Consider the following 18,324-nt stretch of genomic DNA (forward strand, 5'->3'; position numbering starts at 1 on the left):
GATGTGAACTACAAAATGATGTAGCACAAGTATGATGCCAGACAGAAAATCTCATCAGTATTCTTACGCTGCTCCTGACTTTTGAATCATGATTAAGAAAATTTTCTCTATAACCAAGTTGTATGTGATTATTTCTGATATTTGTATTAATTTTTTGATCCGTTTTGAATTTTTTCTTATGTTTGGAAGTTGGAGTGAAGCAATTTTGTCTTTTAATACTGGGCTGTCCAATATGAAGCCAACATTTTCCCTGATGTGAGATGCTGCTTCTGTCACATATTCACTTCTCCCATGCAACTGTCCTATTTTTGGATTTTCCATTAAATTTCATTAAGCTGTTTGTTAACATGCCAATATAATGCCAGTTCAATTATAAAGGTTTCAAATGTTTTAATATTTCAAAATGTTTTCATATTGGCTAGTTGCTTTTTGTTGCTCATGCTATTTCATGGTTTTCATGGGTATTAGTTTTGTAATCAACTTTCTTCTTTCAGGTATACTAATATATGAATTACAAGAACTTAGTACTGAAGTATATATTTTATATGCTTTTTATCTTCCTTTAGCTCAAGAGCACTAGAACACAAAGACTGAAACTTCTCATTCCAGTTTTAATGCTATTGATGTTTTATATTTTTACTATGATTTTTAAAAGCCCAGATGAAATTATTATTATTGCTTCATGCTATCAAATTTTTTAGTCATTATATGCTTATTAATTTGCATTAGTGAATTAACATCTGCTTCCCTCATGGCTCAAGCAGTAAAGAATCCACCTGCCAACGCAGGAGGCACAGAAAACGCTAGTCGCTAGTTTGATACCTGGGTCCAGAAATCCCCTGGAGGAGGAGATGGCAACCCATTCCACTCTCCTTGCCTGGGAAATCCTATGGACAGAGGAGCCTGGTGGGCTATACTCCATGAGGGCGCAAAAGAGTTGGACAGAACTGAGCACACACACACCGTACTAATTTGCATCTTAGACTCTTCTTGCTCATTTAATTTCCCATGTCTTTTAAATAGTCTATTTTTTTCTGGTTGTTTATACATTGTTCTTTGGCATTTTATAAATACTATGATTAGGTAGGTATAGATTAATCATTATGGAAATTTCTTGGGCTTTCTAGATCTGATATCTTTTATCAGTTATAAAAAATGCTTACTTAGTTTTTGTCTTAGCTTCATTCTCTCTCTCTCTCTTTTTTTGTGGAAGTATGATTAGTCATGTTAGAATAGTACACTCCATTCCTCATGTCCTCATGTCTTTAACCCTTGTGTGTGTTTTCCATTTCTTTGTCTCTCTGTACTGCACTTTTATTTTTTTGCAGATCTTTCAGTATACTAGTTTTACTAGTTTTTTTCTTCACCTGTGTCTAACCTGCAGTTAAATGTGTTCATTGACTTTTAATTTTGTTGATTTTATTTCTATAAGTTTTTGATTGCTATTATCTTTTTTATAATTTTTAATATTTCTTTATTCTTTAAACATGGAGTAGGAAATGGTAATTCACTCCAGTATAATCCCATGGACAGAGGAACCTGGTGGGCTACAGTCCATGGGGTTGCAAAGAGTCAGACATGACTTAGTGACTGAATAATATTCCTTAAACTATATTATCCTCATTTTATATTCTAGATCTGGCTTAAATATATAAAGTCTTTGTGGATTTTCTTTTGCTTCTTGCTTATGATGTTGTCTTTCCTTATATAGGCTATGATTTTTATTGACATCATCATTATTACTAATATTTACAAATACTACAATATTTACAAATTGTGAATTTGTATTTTCTTGGAATAAATTTATTTGTAAAAATTGAAGCCTGGGTTTGAAGTGGATATTTAGAAAGGATTTACATTTGTTTCAACCAGAGACCTGGAGATACTACTAGCACAGGACCAATCTTAGCTAAAGTCTTAGCCTGAGAATTTTTGGACCATCTACAGAATATGAATTCAGGTGAAAACCTATATGAGAGGATTTTAAAATTAGTCTTTTTTTTTTCCCCTTTCCTGTGTAATTCAGTGTGCAAGCAGGCAGTTTTCCTTACAGGCTTAGAAATGTGATGAAACTGATCGGAGGAGCATATTAGTATAACTTTTAACTTTTAGTCAAGGCAAAAGCCAGCTGTTTTAGCCAGCATTTTACTTATTTTCAGAGGATGAATCACCGAAGGTGGTGATTCATAATATAGAAAAAATAATGTACAGTTTCTTTATCTGTACATATTTGAAAAAAAAATACAGACCTTTTCTTTCCTCAGTAAAGACATTACTGAAGAAATTGTTTTGAAGATAAATGCATTCAAATGGTTGAGTATGACTAAATGCTCTTTGTTAAGCTTAAGTAGCATTTAAGTTGAGATATCTATATGATCAAAGATTTAGAATTATCATAGAAGAAATTGTTAAAAATCGAGAGTTTATAACATTCTATTCTATTCTTCTTTAATTCACGTAGAATAGACCTAATTTTATTTGGCTTAAATTGGTAAGTGGATTTCTTGTATTTGGGTAGTTAAGCATTATAATTTACTGGAATTTTCCTGTGGTACATAAATGCAGAAATCCACATTCTTGTATTTCATTGTGAAAATTACTTAATCTGCTTCAGAGACCCAGAAACGAAAAGTAAATCTGGTCATAATTATCACAGTCTATTATTGTGTGCCTGTGTATTTTAGGAAGTACCTTATTACCCCTTGTAGTATATGTGAAAATATGATCTGAATTCTAAGACCAGAATATAGTTTGTTTCATAAATGGGGACTCTAGTGGTATTCTAGTTATTTAAGCTTACATAGCTAATAGGAATATACTGTTTGATAAAAGTAAAAATGACTATAAAAGGTATGCTGCTGCTTAGTTGCTTCAGTCCTGTTCGACTCTCTGCGACCCCATGGACTGCAGCCCACCAGGCTTCTCCGTGTATGGGATTCTCCAGGCAGGAACACTGGAGTGGGTTGCCATTTCCTTCTCCAATGCATGAAAGTGAAAAGTGAAAGTGAAGTCGCTCAGTCGTGTCCGACTCTAGCGACCCCATGGTCTGCAGCCTACCAGGCTCCTCCTTCCATGGGATTTTCTATGCAAAAGTACTGGAGTGGGGTGCCATTGCCTTCTCTGATAAAAGGTATAATTTTTTTAATTAAAAAGGCATGCCATCTGTAATATACTCATCCCACTGCAAATAATTTGTTTTTATATAATTAACTTTATTTAGGTATTTCTAATATGAATAATTATTTCACTTTAGTTAAATGAACTGTAGGTAACCTATAATTAGGACTAGTACTAATTATAATTGGCTAATGTATAGACCGTTACATATTAAGCATTATACTAAATATATAGTTTATCCAAATATTAAGCATTGTATGAAACACATTCAACATTTCCAGTATTACATTATACAATAATACATTTTTGAAGAAAAACATCTTGATGAATTTTTTTAGATACCTTAAAAATCTTCATAATTTAAGTAAGGAAAAATTGGTGTCTTATATTTCAACAAAACTGACATATGCACAGCTGGGAAAAACTCATGTGTGAAGACTTTAGGTTTCCTCTTAGATTGTTGAAGGAAACTTTGATGGCAATATTAATAATAAAAATAGTTCTGTATTATTATTAGCAAGCACCTATATAGCATTGCCAGGGATTGTTTTAAGTGCTTTACAAGACATAGCTATTATTATTGTTCCTGTTTTATAAATAAAGAAACTGAGACACAGAGATACTAAGTGACTTGCTCAGGGTCACATTTAAAGGAAATAGTGGAGCTGAGATTGAAACCCAGTGTTGGCTCTAGACCATGGTTGAGTAAAGGGCCAGATAGTAAATATTTTTAGGCTTAACTAGTAAGGTCTAGTTGCAGCTACTCAGTTTTTTTATCTGGTGTGAACACAGCCATAGTCAATATATAAATATATGGATGTGGCTCTGTTTGAACAATAATGTAGTTACGGACAATGATATTTAAATTTCATGTAATTTTTACCTGTTAGGAAATACTATTCTCTTGCCCCCCGCCTTTTTTTTTTTTTGGTTTTTAACATTTAAAATTTTAAATTTAAGTGTTCTTGTCTCATGTATTATGAAAAATAAAAAACAAAAACAGTAGTTTTCCAGCTCTGCTCTAGACTACTCTATATTTTGGGGAGTCCTACCTTGTTCTAGGGCTTCCCTGGTGCCTCATTTGGTAAAGAATCTTCTTGCAATGCGGGAGACCTGGGTTTGATCCCTGGGTTGGAAATATCTCCTGGAGAAGGGCATGGCAACCTATTCCAGTATTCTTGTCTGGAGAATTCCATGGACAAAAGAGCCTGGAGGGCTACAGTCCATGGGGTTCCAAAGAGTCAGACATGACTGAGCAACTAACCACTATATCCCTCTGAAAAAAAAATTAGATTTTGCTTTTCTCTGGGGTCTGTTGTACTGGATTCAAGTGAGACTATGATTTTTTAATCATTTGGATACATGTAGCCATATTTTTGCCACCTGGTATACCATTGCATTTTCTCTCCCTGGTTGCAAAACAGGAGACCTGAGTTTGATCTTCTACAGAAGGGAATGACAACCCACTCCAGTGTTCTTGCCTGGAGAGGATCCTGGCAGGCTACAGTCCATGGGATCACAAAGAATTGGACACAATTGAGTGACTAACTCTACTCCTACTACTAGACTCAAGTAATTCTATTGATATAGAACTTCAGTATATTTCTTTTTATTGTAATTTTACCAAAAACATAACATGAATCCTAAATGATTAATGGGCTTCCCTTGTCGCTCAACTGGTAAAGAATCCGCCTGCAATGCCGGAGAGACCTGGCTGGATTCAGTCCCTGGGTTGGGAAGATCCCCTAGAGAAGGGAAAAGTTACCCACTCCAGTATTCTGGCCTGGAGAATTCCATGGACTATATGTAGTCCATGGGGTTGCAGAGAGTCGTACACGACTGAGTGACTTTAACTTCACTTTACTTCAAATGATTAATAGGTTTTCAAAGCCAAGTATTTTAAAACTAAATATCTGATATTATATAACTGTTATTTCTTGATAATCTTTAAATTGGGGCAAAAAAAATCAATCCATTCGCTTATTCTTTCTAGGAGTTTCTTTGAGTTGCTGCTGTTCTTTGGAAGAGATGAATTTTATGAAGAGCCCTTAAAGGATATTCTTGGATCATTCCAGGTAAAACAGTTTATTAATTTCATTTTAATCTACCTTTGAAACAGATCCTTTTGCTCCACCTGAAAACAGTATATTGATTATTTATTGATTATAAGCTTCTAGATTTCCTAATGCGACAATGCTTAAGATTCTGTTACATTAGCAGAAAAGAAAGTTCTTAAAATAACTTTTAGCTGTACTTCTAAGCAGTTCATACATTAGATTTTAATTCCTTATTTGCTAGACTGGAGCATGCTGCCACCACCCCCTGTAGCTTCCCAAGCATATCCTTTTATTGCTAGCATGCTTTTTATTGCTAAAGGCTTTTGTTGCAAAACCCCATGCATAGCCCTTAGCCATAGAAAAAGCACTCTTTTTGCCTAGACTAGAAGCAGGCTGTCTGTCCCCATGCCACTTTTCCCCTTGGCTATTTTCTGATTTTCTCATCTATTTCCTTAATAGCCTTCCCAAGAGAGGAGGCAGGGTTTTTTTTTCTTTTTCTTTTTGCATACACTTTATGAATGAAGAGTAAATCTAGAAGGGAATGACTAAAGATCTAAGACCTCACCTGTAGATACAAGATCATTTGATGTTTTTTTTTACCATTTTGTTGGGAAGCAATATATAGTACTGTGGCTCACTAATGTGTCCTTGGCAGTATCTCATTGCCCTTTTTAGGGGTGGAATAAAGGAAGATGTGGGGCTTCCCAGGTGGCGCAGTGGTCAAGAATCCTCCTGCTAATGCAGGAGACATAGGTTTGATGCCTGAGTCGGGAAGATCCCCTGGAGAAGGAAATGGCAAGCCACTCCAGTATTCTTGCCTGGGAAATCCAATGGACAGAGAAGCCTGGTGGGCTGCAGCCCGTGGGGTCGCAGAGTCAGACACAGCTGAGTGACTGAGCACACACACATAAAGGAAGATGGACTTTGAGCTCCCCCTAGGGGTATAATTGTTGGGACAACATACTGCATTCTACATTGAGGAAGGAAATCATGAGTCACAGAGAAGTTGTGCAATGCTTTCTCTCCCCTATAATTTGTATTTCATGTTTACTTAAAGTGTTTTAGGTTGAATTAAAACAGATTTTTATGATTGATCATTCTGGTACATAAATAAAATAGGAAGTGAAGTGAAAGTCGCTCAGTTGTGTCCGACTCTTTGTGACCCCATTGACATATAGTCCATGGAATTCTCCAGGCCAGAATACTGGAGTGGGTAGCCTTTCCCTTCTCCAGAGGATCTTCCCAACCCAGGGATCAAACCCAGGTCTCCCACATTGCAGGTGAATTCTTTACCAGCTGAGCCACCAGGGAAGCCCAAGAATACTAGAGTGGGTGGCCTTTCCCTCCTCTAGCAGGTCTTCCCGACCCAGGAATTGAACCAGGGTCTCCTGCATTGCAGGCAGATTCTTTACCAACTGAGCTATCAGGGAAGTCCTAAAATAGGAAAACTATAAGCAAACTTAATTGGCTAAAGTATATCTAAAACCTCTTCACACTCAGAATCTGACTCTAGAATTGCTTTTCATCTCCAGTCATCAGTGTCTGTTTTTCTACACTGTTTTGTCTTCAGTGGCATCGAAAGTGTTGGTGATGTAGCATTTCCTAAAATAGTTAATAAAATAACTAGAAGTCATTTGTACTGGGTTTTTAAAAGCTTAAAATGACTTACAATAAGTTCTGTTTAGTCACCTTTTGACTCCTGTTTCAGGGGTATTAAGTTAGATTAATTATCTGTACCTATACCATTTGATATCCAAGAGTTAAAAGAGTGCTCTGCTGGTCTCTTGGGTTTTATTCTGAGTCACCAGTAAACCGTCTGGCAAGGTTTCATGCTGTCTTTGATGTCCTTGCGTTCAGAATGACAACTACATCATAACCATTACCAGGCTGACATGGATTCAGATAGTATTGTAAAACAATATGATCTTAGTGTTAAAAAAAATATGAAAAAAAACACATCTTAGAATCAGTTACATTTATATTGAACTTTCTATTGTATCCATCCTTACATTGAGCCAAAGAGGTAAAAATACTTGTTCTCATGGAAACTGCATTCTAACTAGAGTCTATATTCAGGTATTTTAAAATAATTTTCCATTCCATTTTTCCTTCGACACTTGTGTCCTTAGCAATCTATTCTTGAATTTTTGCTTCAGTAAATATTTATTTAGTTCCCACTGTGCGCTATGCACTAAGCTCTGGCAAAAAACCGTAATAAGCAAAACCAGAAAAACCTTGCTATTGTGGGCTTTAATTCTAGTTTAGAGACAGAAAGACAAGAAGTCAAACCTTTGTAAATTGCAAGTATTTTAGAAAGTGACAAATGACTTCAGTGGGAAATACTGAAGTGTTTTTAGAGTTGATGAGAGACAGTATTTGACTTCTGTTTTAAATGTGTGAAATCATAATATTTGTGAAGGGTATATCCTTTTTTCGCTTTGTCAACAGAGTTTCCATTCAGTTATCTCAATAATTAATCACTCAATAGAGAGTTCCTCAACCTCAATAGGTTTGCACAGTTTTCTGTTTCCTCAACAAATTCTAAAACCCACCCCTTCTCCTGTTTGTTTTCAGTCTCTACATTTCTGCTACTTGTGATATTGTGGCCCACTCCTACTCTAAATTTTCCTAAGCCTCTAATTTCTGTCTCCTTGGAGAAATTTCACCTTTTGTACCCATTTTAGCTTTATCTGGAGAATAGTCTTCATTTTCTAACTGAACCGCTGCTGCTGGTGCTTCCCCAGCCATGTGCCCTAAGGGACTCAAGAAAAGACAATATGTAGTCCATCATGTATACTCCTTTAAAACCTCACATTTGTAAGCTTGTGAATTCTCCAGGCTTTAGACCAACCTTTGATAATCCAATGACGAACCCAATGTCACCTTTTGAATTTTTTTTTTTAATACTTTCTACTAGTACAAGCCCTAGTTCCCAAGTGGTACATTTCTATCCATCTTTCATACAGATTCATACCAGCTAACATCATGCTCTTCTCTGCAAGAAGTAGGACAAACACAGGTGCTCATACTTTAGTGTACATAAAGATCACATGGGAATTTTGTTAAAATCCAAATTAATGATTCAGTAGTTCTGGGTTGGGACCTGAGAATCTGCATTTCTAAAAGCTATGAGGTGATGCTGATGGTGCTGGTCCCTAGATCACACTTTGAATTAGCAAGGGACTAACATTCTTGGCAGATTTGAGTTAATTGTTCATTCTCTTCCCCCACCCATTTCCTTCCCATTTCCCGACTTGCCACTCTGTCATCTTGGGCAAGTTACATAATTTCAGTGTCAGTTTCATTGTTTGTTAAGTGGAAACAGTAACTGTATTTGCTGTATAGGGTCCTCCGTTTGGCGTTGTTCTTAGAAAAATGATCAGGTTTAAGGTCTAAGGAAGGCCTATAGCCTGTCTGGTGAAGTATGTGAACTCATGAAGTCATATTATTAGGATTTCTGTTTTTCATGATGAAATCAAAACCTACCTCTTAAGCTTATTCTTTTCTTCTGTGAATTTCAGATTTCCTAAACCTTGAGTTGTTTAGGTAGAAATTACTTATTCTTCTTATCCATTGACTATATTTTACTCTGCTTTATTCCAAGAGGAAACTTCATTCTTAGAGCCAGATGTTCCATATACAGATTGTCCCCAACTTACAGTGGTTCAACTTAGGATTTTTCAGCTTTACGATGGTGTGAAAGCGTACCATTCAGTAGAAAGTGTACTTCACATGTTGAAATTTGATCTCTTCCTGGCTAATGATATGGTATATGGTGCTGTCTCATGATGCTGGGCAGTGGCAGCAGCTCCCAGTAGCTCCAATTAGGCATGCTATCATGAGAGTAGACAACCAGTACACTTAAAACCATTCTGTACCCAGACAGCCATTCTGTTTTTGACTTTCAGTATAATCAATAAATTACATGAGGTGTTGAACATTTTATTATAAAATAGGCTTTGTGATAGATGACTTTTCCCAACTATAAGCCCAGTAGAAGTGTTCTGAGCATTTTTAAGGCCGGCTTGGCTAAGCTATGATGTTTGCGAGGTTAGATGTATTAAATGCATTTTCGACTTATGGTATTTTCATCTTACAGTGGTTTATTAGGCCTTAACCCCATTGTAAGATGAGGAGGATCTGTGCTGGCTCCTAAAAGCTTGCTTTCTTGGAACTTGGCCTCTGGTAATTTTTCTTTACCTCAACATAAGATGACACATTTCTTGTGTGATGCACCAACTTCATTATTATTATTTTTATTTTAATCTGTTCATTGGTGAGCTTTCCATACGCTTGTAATTGAATTCATTACACTTGGTCTCCAAAATCCATTAATTTAATTAAACAGACTCTCAATGAAATGACAAAAATAATGTAAAATTTGGAAAAAAATTCCTTGTGAATGCTATAAAATCGGCAGTTGGTTAACTGAATGTGATTAAATAGGGAAATGAGAGACAGAGATAAAAGAGAGAACCATCCAGTGCTATCCAGTAATATGTGGCTCCCCCCACCAGCTTGTAACAGTAGAGGCCAGAGGAAATAGCAAATAGTGGGTCATTTGGTATGTGGCCAATCTCATTCTGGTTGGTGCTTCCTGAAAATACACTAGGTGTGCAGCAGAACCAACAGAACAGGAATTGTGATGTGACTGTTAAATCTACATTAAAAATGGCATGTATGGCTCTGCATGAGAGCATTCCTTTCATTGAGAGAATGATGGTATGACCCAAATTAAATGCAGCCTGTCCCAATACCCAGAGGTTAAGACCGTTTTCTGAATAGCTCAGCTGTACAGCTCCAGCTGTAGCTTCCTCATAATTTACTGCCTCACAGGCCATTACTCTTAACAAATCATAGTTAGAAACTTTTACCTTCTCTGTTTGGACTTGAAAAATTTGACAAAGACCTATTTATCCATTAGTAAAACAGCTCTCTGTTATAAATACTCTAGGTAGAGATGAATGAAGAGACTAAATAACATGAATTACCATCAGTTACATGGTAAGATAAAAGGTGTTTTCTTTTTTTTGTTTGTTTGTTTTTTAAGGATCAGTTATGTTCTTGCTGTGGTTGAGTCTCAAGTATCTTCTGTGAAACTGAAGTGAAATTTAAAAGAAAGGACAACCTCAAGGATGTATGGAAGTAAAATACTATATGGAGAGGAAACCACTAAATTAAAAGTGTAGTGAAGGCTATCAACAGCAGACTAGCTCTAAGAAAAACCAAACCAGTGAAGTAAATAATTTTTTAAAATTAATTTTCAATTCATGGTTACATACAGCCATATCTTATTACAGTCTTCGTTTTTAGGATAAAAAAAACTCCTACAGATGCAGGACTCACATAGAAAAACTAGGGTTCTCATAAAGGAAAGAATAAAATCAGGTCTGCAGTGAACTTCTTCATTGTAACAAATGGCAGAACAAATAATATCCTGAGTTTTTAAAGGGAAAAAGTATTATTTAATAATACAGATGCCAAGCCCTGTAGTTTATGAGAGAGGGCAACAGAAATAAATAGTCCAGATACTTAGAAAACAAACCAGCTACCTATCTTTTATCAGGAAAATGAAAGAAAGAAACCAGCTGATTTAGAAGTGATCAAAGCAAAGAATTTACACAGAGTGGTTATGGGAAAAAAAAAATAGGACTGATCTGAAGAAACAAGTAAAAGTAAGCACACTATTGTTAATATGTTGTTATGAAAATCCTATTAATATCAGAAATTATTCTGAAAAAAAGAAACTATAAATTTTGAATAAAAGTATACACACAATAATCAACAACTGAGATCTCAGATTATAGTACTGATTGGATGGAAGTAAGGAAAATAAAGAGGAATCAAGTATATTCTTGGGCATTTAAGCTGAAGTAACCATGTATGTGCTAAGTGACTTCAGTCCTGTCCAGCTCTTTGCAACACTATGGACCACAGCCCACCAGGCTTCTCTGTCCATGGGATTCTCCAGGCAAGAATAATGGACTGGGTTGCCATTTCCTTCTTTCAAATAACCATGTAGAGTAGTGCTATTCACTAACTGAGCATTGATCATATGGGGAAGAGGAAGATCTAGAAAGAAGATAAGTTACATTCTAGACGCAAGAGTTTTAAATATCTTTGGAATATCCAAGTACTAATGATGCCCAAAAGCAGAGACATTACTTTACCAACAAAGGTCCATATAGTCAAAGCTGTGGTTTTTCCAGTAGTCATACATGGATGTGAGAGTTGAACCATAAGGCTAGTGCCAAAGAATTGATACTTTTCAACTGGAGAAGACTCTTGAGTGTCCCTTGCACTGCAAGGAGACCAAACTAGTCAGTCCTAAAGGAAATAATAAGTCCTGAATATTCCTTGAAAGGACTGATGCTGAAGCTGAAGCTCCAATGCTTTGGCCAGCTGATGCCAAGAGCCAACTCATTGGAAAAGACCCTGATCCTGAGAAAGAAGAAGGCAGGAGATGGTGACAACAGAGGATGAGATGGTGGGATGGCATCACCGACTCGATGGACATGAGTTTGAGCAAGCTCGGGAGTTCATGATGGACAGAGAAGCCTGGCATGCTGCAGTCCATGGGATTGTAAAGAGTTGGACACAACTGAAAATCGAACTGAACTGAACTGAATGATGCCCAATTAATGGTAGATTTATGCGTTTTTATGTATATCTCCCTAATTTGTTTCAAGTCAAGACCATGTATCATTTTATTAATCAAGAGAAAAATAAATGTTATATAGATTTTTGTTCACTTGTTTAACTTAGGGGGCGGGGGAAGAGATTGACCCTGAAGTAGTCAACAAAACCCCAACCTGTAATCTAAACGCATTACTGCTAGAGCTCTGTAGAGATGCAGGGTTCAATCCCAGGGTCAGGGAAGATCCCCTGGAGGAGGAAATGGCGACCCACTCTAGTATTCTTGTGTGAAGAATCACATGGACAGACGAGCCTCGCAGGATACAGTCCACAGGATTATAAAGACACAACTGAGCGACTGAGCAGAGAAGTTGGTCTTAATTAAGCTTTTTTTTTTCTTGGTACTCTACCCTATTTTTCCATCTGTTTGACCTTCTTTGTGTGAGTAGGGAAAGGAGGTGGAGGAAATAGGGGACAAAAACTCACAAACAGGAGGAGGCCCAAGGCTATCTTACTGTAATAGCATCTTGAAGAGCAAAAAATAATCAGAAGTAAAAGAACCAGCCACAAGAGAGGAGTGTAAATAGCTTGTTATGTCCACCATGTTTTACTGGGGCAAATGTTGATCTCCCCTGAGAAGTTAGAGTGGCTTCACTGGTGGCTCAGATGGTAAAGCATCTACCTGCAATGCAGGAGACCAGGGTTCGATCTCTGGTTTGGGAAGATCCCCTGGAGAAGGGAATGGCAACCCACTCGAGTATTCTTGCCTGGAGAATTCCTTGAACAGAGGAGCCTGGCAGGCTACAGTGCATGGGGTCACAAGGAGTCGGACATGACTGAGCAACTAACACACACACAAAAAGAAGTGAGAGTATATATTCATCATCTTCATAAGACCAGTGTGTCTCCCAGATTTTATTATTTTAGCTAATAGGAATAAGTTTAGAACTATTGACATTCAACTAAAACCTTCTCAAAACCTAGATCATGTCCCTTCCCTAGACTAATTGGAATAAATTTCCCAAATGATTTGGCAAATTTCTCATCTTGGTATTCAAAACTACCTTTGTAACTCTGGTTAAAAGGTTTTAAAATATAACTCCAAGCTAGGCTTCAACAGTGCATGAACTGAGAAATTCCAGATGTATCAGCTGGATTTAGAAAAGGCAGAGAAAAAAAAGAAAAGGCAGAGGAACCAGAGATCAAATTGCCAACATCCATTGGATTATAGAAAAAGCAAGAAAATTCCCAAAAAACATCTACTTACGCTTCATTGACTACGCTAAAGCCTTTGACTGTGTGGATCACAACAAACTGGAAAATTCTGAAAGAGATGGAACTACCAGACCACCTTACTGGCCTCCTAAGAAATCTGTATACAGATCAAGAAGCAAGAGTTAAAACCGGAGATGGAACAACAGACTGGTTCCAAATTGGGAAAGGAGTAGATCAAGGCTGTATATATAGTCACCCTGCTTATTTAACTTATATGCAGAGTACATCATGAGAAATGCTGGGCTGGTGAAGCATAAGCTGAAATCAAGATTTCAGGGAGAAATATTAATAACCTCATAATTATTGAAGATGACACCACCCTTATGGCAGAAAGTGAAGAGGAACTAAAGAGCCTCTTGATGAAAGTGAAAGAGGAGAGTGTAAAAGCTGGCTTAAAACTCAGCACTCAGATAACTAAGATTATGGCATCCAGTCCTATCACTTCATGGTAAATAGATGGGAAAACAATGGAAACAGTGAGAGACTTTGTTTTCTTGGGCTCCAAAATCACTGCTGACAGTGACTGCAGCCATAAAATTAAAAGACACTTTCTTCTTAAAGGAAAAGCTATGACAAACCTAGACAGTGTATTAAAAAGCAGAGACATTGCCGACAGAGGTCCGTCTAGTCAAAGCTATGGTTTTTCCAGTAGTCATGTATGGATGTGAGACTGGACCATAAAGAAGGCTAAGCGCTGAAGAATTGATTCTTTCTCGAACCTTCTCTGTTGGAGAACACTGCTGAGAGTCCTTTGGACTGCAAAGAGATCAAACCAGTCAATTCTAAAGGAAATCAACCCTGATTATTCATTGGAAGGCTTGATGCTGAAGCTCCAATATTTTGACCACCTGATGCAAAGAGCCAACTCATTGGAAAAGACTCTGATGCCAGGAAAGATTGAATGCAGGAGGAGAAGGGTATGACAGAGGACGAGATGTTTGGATGGCATCACTGACTCCATGCAATGGACATGAGTTTGAGCAAACTCTGGGAGATGGTGAAGGATAGGGAAGCCTGGCATGCTGCAGTCCATGGGATTGCAAAGAGTCAGACACAACTGAGTGACTGAACAACAAATATCAGCTTAAGAGCAAGACCTTCTGTGAGAAGCAGTTTCAAAATTGTGTTCCCATATTATCTGAACATATTAATACCTAAAGTAATATATATTTTCCCAGATAAAATATTTCTAAATAAATCATTAAACCAAAGACCTGAGAAATTTTATTCATTCATTCAACAATATTTATTGGAGCTTTAGTAACTTGTCAATTTGTAACATAACCCATATTGTGACCTGTTCTCTTGACTGACCTATTCACGGAGTCATATTTTATATTTAGTTTGCCTAGGAACCTGTGTTCAAGTAAATCTTGGAGCTACCCTAATTCTGCTTCAGGGTCTGTCTTACAGGTTAGAACTGTAACAATAGCACTTCTCTGATGGCCATATCATTTCATTACTTATTTTAAATTATTGATAGTAGGGTAGGTTGTACTTTCACACTCAGATAACACACATAGAAATATATTTCTTTGTAATCTTCAGACTTGCTATGTAAAAATAATTTTAAACTAAATTAGAAGTAAATGTTTCTTAATAAGATATGCAGAAATTAAATTTTCTGTCTTTAAATTGAAAGTGCTGTGCTGTGCTGTGCTTAGTTGCTCAGTCATTTCCTACTCTTTGTGACCCCATGGACTATAGCCTGCCAGGTTCCTCTGTTCATGAGGATCCTCCAGACAAGAATACTGGAGTGGGTTGCCATACCGTCCTCCAGAGGATCTTCCCAACCCAGGGATCAAACCCAGGTCTCCCACACTGCAGGTGGATTCTTTACCATCTGAGCCATGAGGGACGCCTATTATGGCAACTACCAATTAATTCTGAAATCTGATTATACTGAGTTGGTGGTTTTACTTTATTTATGATTGATTTCCCTTCAGAAAAAAACTAAGTAACATTTACATTGTTACCTAAAATTTTTTAATGTAAAAAAATTTAATCAGGTTTATTAAATAGGAGATAATAACTCATAAATATTTTTATTTTTTCAAAAGCCCCAATAGTTCACTGCTGCTACTGCTAAGTTGCTTCAGTTGTGTCCAACTCTGTGCGACCCCAGAGATGGCAGCCCACCAGGCTCCACCATCCCTGGGATTCTCCAGGCAAGAACACTGGAGTGGGTTGCCATTTCCTTCTCTGATGGATGAAAGTAAAAAGTGGAAGTGAAGTCTCACAGTCATGTCCGACTCTTTGCGACCCCATGGACTGCAGCCTACCAGGCTCCTCTGTCCATGGAATTTTCCAGGCAAGAGTACTGGAGTGGGGTGCCACTGCCTTCTCCGAATAGTTCACTTATAAATACATAATTTCTAGTTATTTTTAAAGTGAAATATGGATAATTTATATGCAAATAGTGAATTTTTTATAATTTTAAGATGACAGTCACCTTAGAAATTTAATAATTCCTTGTTTTATAGATCAGAAACTTAAGCTCAAATGAGTTGAGGTTTATAGAATCCTATTCTCAACTCAGCCTTCTTTCCAGTGTTCCCTAATCTACTAAATGATGCAGCCACGTGTGTGCAATAATGTATGGGTCAAAAGAATAGGTTTAAAGAAATGTTTTTATTTATACTATCTTAAATGCTTCATGGTCTTAACATTTTAAAGCCTTTTCAAGACCACCTTAATGGGGAGAGAGAGAAATAAGAAACTTTACTGCGGCTATCTGAGTGATAGCAGATGAAGGCATCGACTAGAGTACAAACCTATTAATGGCAAAGAATAAGCAGACCAGGAGATGTTGAAGAAAACTGCCAAGCCATTAGGATCAATAGAAGAAGATGAGTTTTATAACTGATACCAAACACAAAATAAATAAATAATACCTAAAACTAGGAATCCTTAGACTTCTGATATCATACCCATTCAGACTTTTTAAGTTTGAACATATATCTCCAATATGTGTATAGGTGTTATTTTATGTACATGTACTAATACTATAGTATTTGGAAATATTCCCTGTGGCTCAGATGGTAAAGAATCTACCTGCAATGTGGAAGACCCAGGTTCGATCCCTGGTCCCAAAGATCCCCTGGAGAAGTGAATAGCAACCCACTCCAGTATTCTTGTCTGGGGAATCCCGTGGAGAGAGGAGCCTGGTGGGCTACAGTCCATGGGGTTGCAAAGAGTGGGACACGACAGTGATGGACACTTTCACTTTCATTAATACTATATGGGCTCCCAGGTGGCTCGGTGGTAAAAAATCTGCCTGCCAATACAGGAAACATGGGTTTGATCCCTGGGTCGGGATGACCCCTTGGAAGAGGAAATTGCAACCCACCCCAAAGTTCTTGCCTAGGAAATCCCATGGACAGAGGAGCCTCTTGGGCTACAGTTCATGAGGTTGCAAAAGAGTTGGACATGACTTTACCAACTAAACAACAACTATTATAAAACATAAAAATATGAATAAAAAATTTGCAATTTGCAATTTTTTTGCAATTTGACTAAATTTGTTGTTTCTGAAATCACTGTTTTCTTGAACAGTAACCATTTTTAAACAAATAAACTGAAAACTCATTAAAATGCTCCAAATGAAGGATGTTTTAAACAGAAAATTCTAATTACATTTTTTTAATGGTATAAATACAAGCATTATAGTTGGTATTGAATTGGGGCAACAACAGTCATGTAATGATGTAAATACATCCAGACATCTATTTTAAATGATCATCTCTTAAGAACTTTCTTTTTCAGAGTAATAACTTTCTCACTGTATACTATTCTTTCTATATTAGAAAACTCAGAATGCTAATTTTTTCAAAAACATCAGATAAATACTTCTCAGAAACCTCTCACAGAAAAGAACAGCAAATTTGTGAGAACTGTCTTTTTGTAAAAGAAATCTGCATAACATCTTTGAATTTTACCCGTTTTGAAGTACTGTACCACAGCTAATGAAAATATAATAATAAAAGATATGATCCTTCTCATTTCCAAGTGTTATAAATTATAAAGAGTTTGCTGTGTTTTAAAGTCTTTGGTTTTATAAATCAATCACATTGAATACCTTTTACATTTTTGCTTTGATCTGCTGCAATATCTTGCTTATGAATGAATTTGACGTGGTATTTTATACTTAATTCTGGAATCTGATTTCATTCAAAATAAGACATATTTCATAATGCTTCTGCTTTCACAGATTTCTATAAAATCCTAATTTGATTTTAAAAGTTATCTATCATTTAAGAATATGTCTTCTCTGGTATACTTTCCTTTTCTGACTGAAGAAACTTTTAACTACCTAGGAAGTAAGATGATGGCAACACCTACTCAGTAATGCATGGCCTTTCTCCTATATAATGAGTACCAGAAGAGTGGAGTTGTACAGATTTTCAATACTGCTGGAGAATTATTATGGATTGAGGTAGCTAGTGGAGGCTTCTCAGTGGGAAGACAGGAGAAAGTTGTAGGGAAGAGTGGTAGAAAAGGCATAGGCAAGGAAGTATGAGATAAGCTTAGGAGACGTTAAAAACCAGGCTGGAGAAGCTGAGTCATGGTGTTCATTCATAGGTGAATGAGTTAGGTTGGTAAATTCAGAGGTCCTTAAATACGAAGTTTAAGTATTAAGAACTTTTATACTATGATAAACAAAAGGATTCAGATTAAGTTTGTGTAATGACCAGAACACTGACCTGCAGCTACATAGACATGCAAAGTGACAGCAAGTTTGTGAAAGAAAAGTCTTCTGGAACTAAACAGATTATAAAAGAAGAGTGAGGAAGTTATGTTTTCTCTCTACTTTGGTAAAGACACAAGGCTGAATGTAAGTTTCCAAGGGAATTATATTTAGTACAATGCAGTGAGTAAATAAAGGATTAAGTTAATATATAGGTCCAAGTTAATATATAGGTTTTTTAATTAAATAAACCTCCTAAAAATACAATATAAATATACTCAGAAAAGATAAGTTGTAAATCTAGAGTGATTTAAGTATTTCCTTTTTCACTTGAGAGCTTTTAAATTGAAAACCATTCACCATACTATTTAAGGAAAAATGAGCCCAAAGATACTTAAAAACTTTTCTTTCATTCTGTGCCTTATTAAATAGACCAAAGTGAAATCTTTATTTCATCTCTATTTCCTATCCAGATTTACTTCCCCATAGAAGTGGTCTCCAAAATATGTTGTATTTGACTCAAGGAATGCATGCACCAAAAAACAAAACTTT

At 36.5% G+C, this 18,324-nt stretch overlaps 1 protein-coding gene and 1 long non-coding RNA gene across 4 annotated transcripts in view; one reads left to right on the forward strand and one right to left on the reverse strand.

Annotated features, from left to right (window-relative positions):
• Positions 1 to 18,324, forward strand: part of ZNF654 (zinc finger protein 654) — an 83,504-nt gene that overhangs the window by 45,470 nt on the left and 19,710 nt on the right. For 2 of the 3 annotated variants that reach the window (XM_070367897.1, XM_070367891.1), the window contains exon 3: positions 5,111 to 5,192. In XM_070367897.1, coding sequence (XP_070223998.1) covers positions 5,111 to 5,192 — 82 coding nt within the window. Of the gene's footprint in view, positions 1 to 4,538; positions 4,690 to 5,110; positions 5,193 to 18,324 lie in introns of those variants that run through there. The other variant, XM_070367904.1, reaches the window with a different exon arrangement.
• LOC138987242 (uncharacterized) overlaps positions 1 to 18,324 on the reverse strand; it is an 80,185-nt gene that overhangs the window by 32,959 nt on the left and 28,902 nt on the right. The gene's annotated exons all lie outside the window — the stretch shown is intronic.

Source organism: Bos mutus, chromosome 1 (assembly GCF_027580195.1).
Source record: "Bos mutus isolate GX-2022 chromosome 1, NWIPB_WYAK_1.1, whole genome shotgun sequence".
Lineage (NCBI taxonomy): Eukaryota > Metazoa > Chordata > Mammalia > Artiodactyla > Bovidae > Bos > Bos mutus.